Consider the following 1795-nt stretch of genomic DNA (forward strand, 5'->3'; position numbering starts at 1 on the left):
CGCTGGAGCCAAAAATTGACGCCAATGAAGAAAGATCGCCAGATTCCCATTTATCGAAATATCCCCAAATTCCTATCCAAACTTGTGCTCTTTCATTTGATGTCATGTTGGCGGAAAAGGGGATATTTCGATATTTGGGAATCTGGCGCGGCCGTTTCATTTTTGTCGTAAATAATTTCATTTTGGTAACCCTGCTGATTTATAGTAACCCTATGTGAATAGACGTTTTCGATCTCTTTGTTTAGATTAGCAAAGAAAAATACCTCTCGCGCAGGCGCCGGAGCCAAAAATTGATGCCAATGAATAAAGATCGCCAAATTCCCATTTGTCGAAATATCCCCGCGGAAAACATCAAAAACGCGTCGAGCACTTCAAGTTACGATAATTTCCCCAAGTTATAGATATAAATAAATAATCAACAAATACCAACATTTTTCATATTATTTTTTCATCAATCTGACGTTCGGCAAAGAACTTTCTTTATATTCGAAACAAAGTGTCCTATCTCCCTTTTACTCTGTCTCTCTCTCCATGAAACGTCTTGCGTATTCCGCTTCTTTCCGTTTAGTTAAAGCTTTCTTCATGTCTTGAACCTTTTTCAATCTAAAAAACTCCTGTCTTTCATTTTCATCCATTTCATCCTCGATGTACTTAATCGTCCTCTCTAACTTCGGGATATAGTTATATTCCAAAGCATTTACTCTTCTGTTCGTGATTTTAATTATTTCATCTAACGTGATAAATGTCGTCTGCAGTGTAGCCAATTCTACGAGCATTTCCGCAGCTTGCACGTAAGCCTTCTTCACCAAAATTACCTTATCTCCCCCTCTCGATAAGCCAGCAAGGCTGTAGATGTCTTTACCATCTTTGAAACATTCAAACACTTTTAGCTTGACACCAGCGAGATTATCCGTTTTGTCCTTTACTCTGATTCTTGCTTTATCGACGCAGTTCAAGATATTGGAACTGGAAATACCAGAGGTGTACTTGGTTTCGGCTAATAACACAGAAGCTTCTTTCATTATTTCTCCCATTACGGTTTTTATTTCTACTATATCTTTGCCTACGCTTCGGAATTTCATTTGCAGAATTTCGGACTTTCTCTTCAGAATATCGAAGCCTCTATCTGCAACTTTTTTCCTACCTTCCATCAGACGTTTTTCCATGGCCGTTGGAAATACGTTGATAATATCTCGAGTTCCCATTTTTGAGAATTTACTGCAATCTGAAACTAACTGGTTAATGGAGTCAATGTGGCTATTTCTTAAAAGGATGAACACTTACAAAAGTTTAAGCTTCTCGAGTATGATGTTTCCGTATTCATCAAATATGTATCGTTATTTTATTTATTATTGTACAAGGCTTCGCTTGAATTCAGTCTGTTTAGAAAAAATAATATATGCCTTGTGTTCGACGAACCTCACCGGTTGACCGGTAAGTAAATGGTTACTAACCGCAGCGTTCTATGATCAACCGGTTACCTCACCGGTAACCATTCTAAGCTGTTGATTGGAGCACGTGATCATTAGCTGTCACGTGATTTACTAACCGGTCGCTACCAGTGGTGCTCGTCGAACGTAAGCAACACAAACACCTTTTTCAACCACTATACGTATCAGCTTAAGTTTAGCCATTTTGGATCGTATTTTGCCGGATTTTAGTTTTGGATCGTTTTAGTATTTGGACCGGATTTTAGTTTCAGGTTTTTCCAAATTGGCCAAAAAAATATATTTTATTTAAGACAAAAAGTCACGTAACGCTAAAAAATTTGCTCGCACTGAAAAATCACCAAACG

The 1795-nt window shown here is 37.9% G+C and overlaps 1 protein-coding gene across 1 annotated transcript; it reads right to left on the bottom strand.

Annotated features, from left to right (window-relative positions):
- Positions 1-512: 512 nt before the first annotated feature.
- Positions 513-1205, bottom strand: LOC129222401 (V-type proton ATPase subunit D-like). Its single transcript, XM_054856906.1, has one exon. It carries the CDS (start codon positions 1203-1205, stop codon positions 513-515), a length of 693 nt encoding a protein of 230 aa, XP_054712881.1.
- Between the last annotated feature and the right edge of the window lie 590 nt (positions 1206-1795).

The sequence above is a fragment of the Uloborus diversus genome, chromosome 5 (assembly GCF_026930045.1).
Source record: "Uloborus diversus isolate 005 chromosome 5, Udiv.v.3.1, whole genome shotgun sequence".
Classification (NCBI taxonomy): domain Eukaryota; kingdom Metazoa; phylum Arthropoda; class Arachnida; order Araneae; family Uloboridae; genus Uloborus; species Uloborus diversus.

Coding starts and splice junctions, on each gene's coding strand:
- LOC129222401 (XM_054856906.1), bottom strand. CDS start 1,205: ATGGGAACTCGAGATATTATCAACGTATTTCCAACGGCCATGGAAAAA.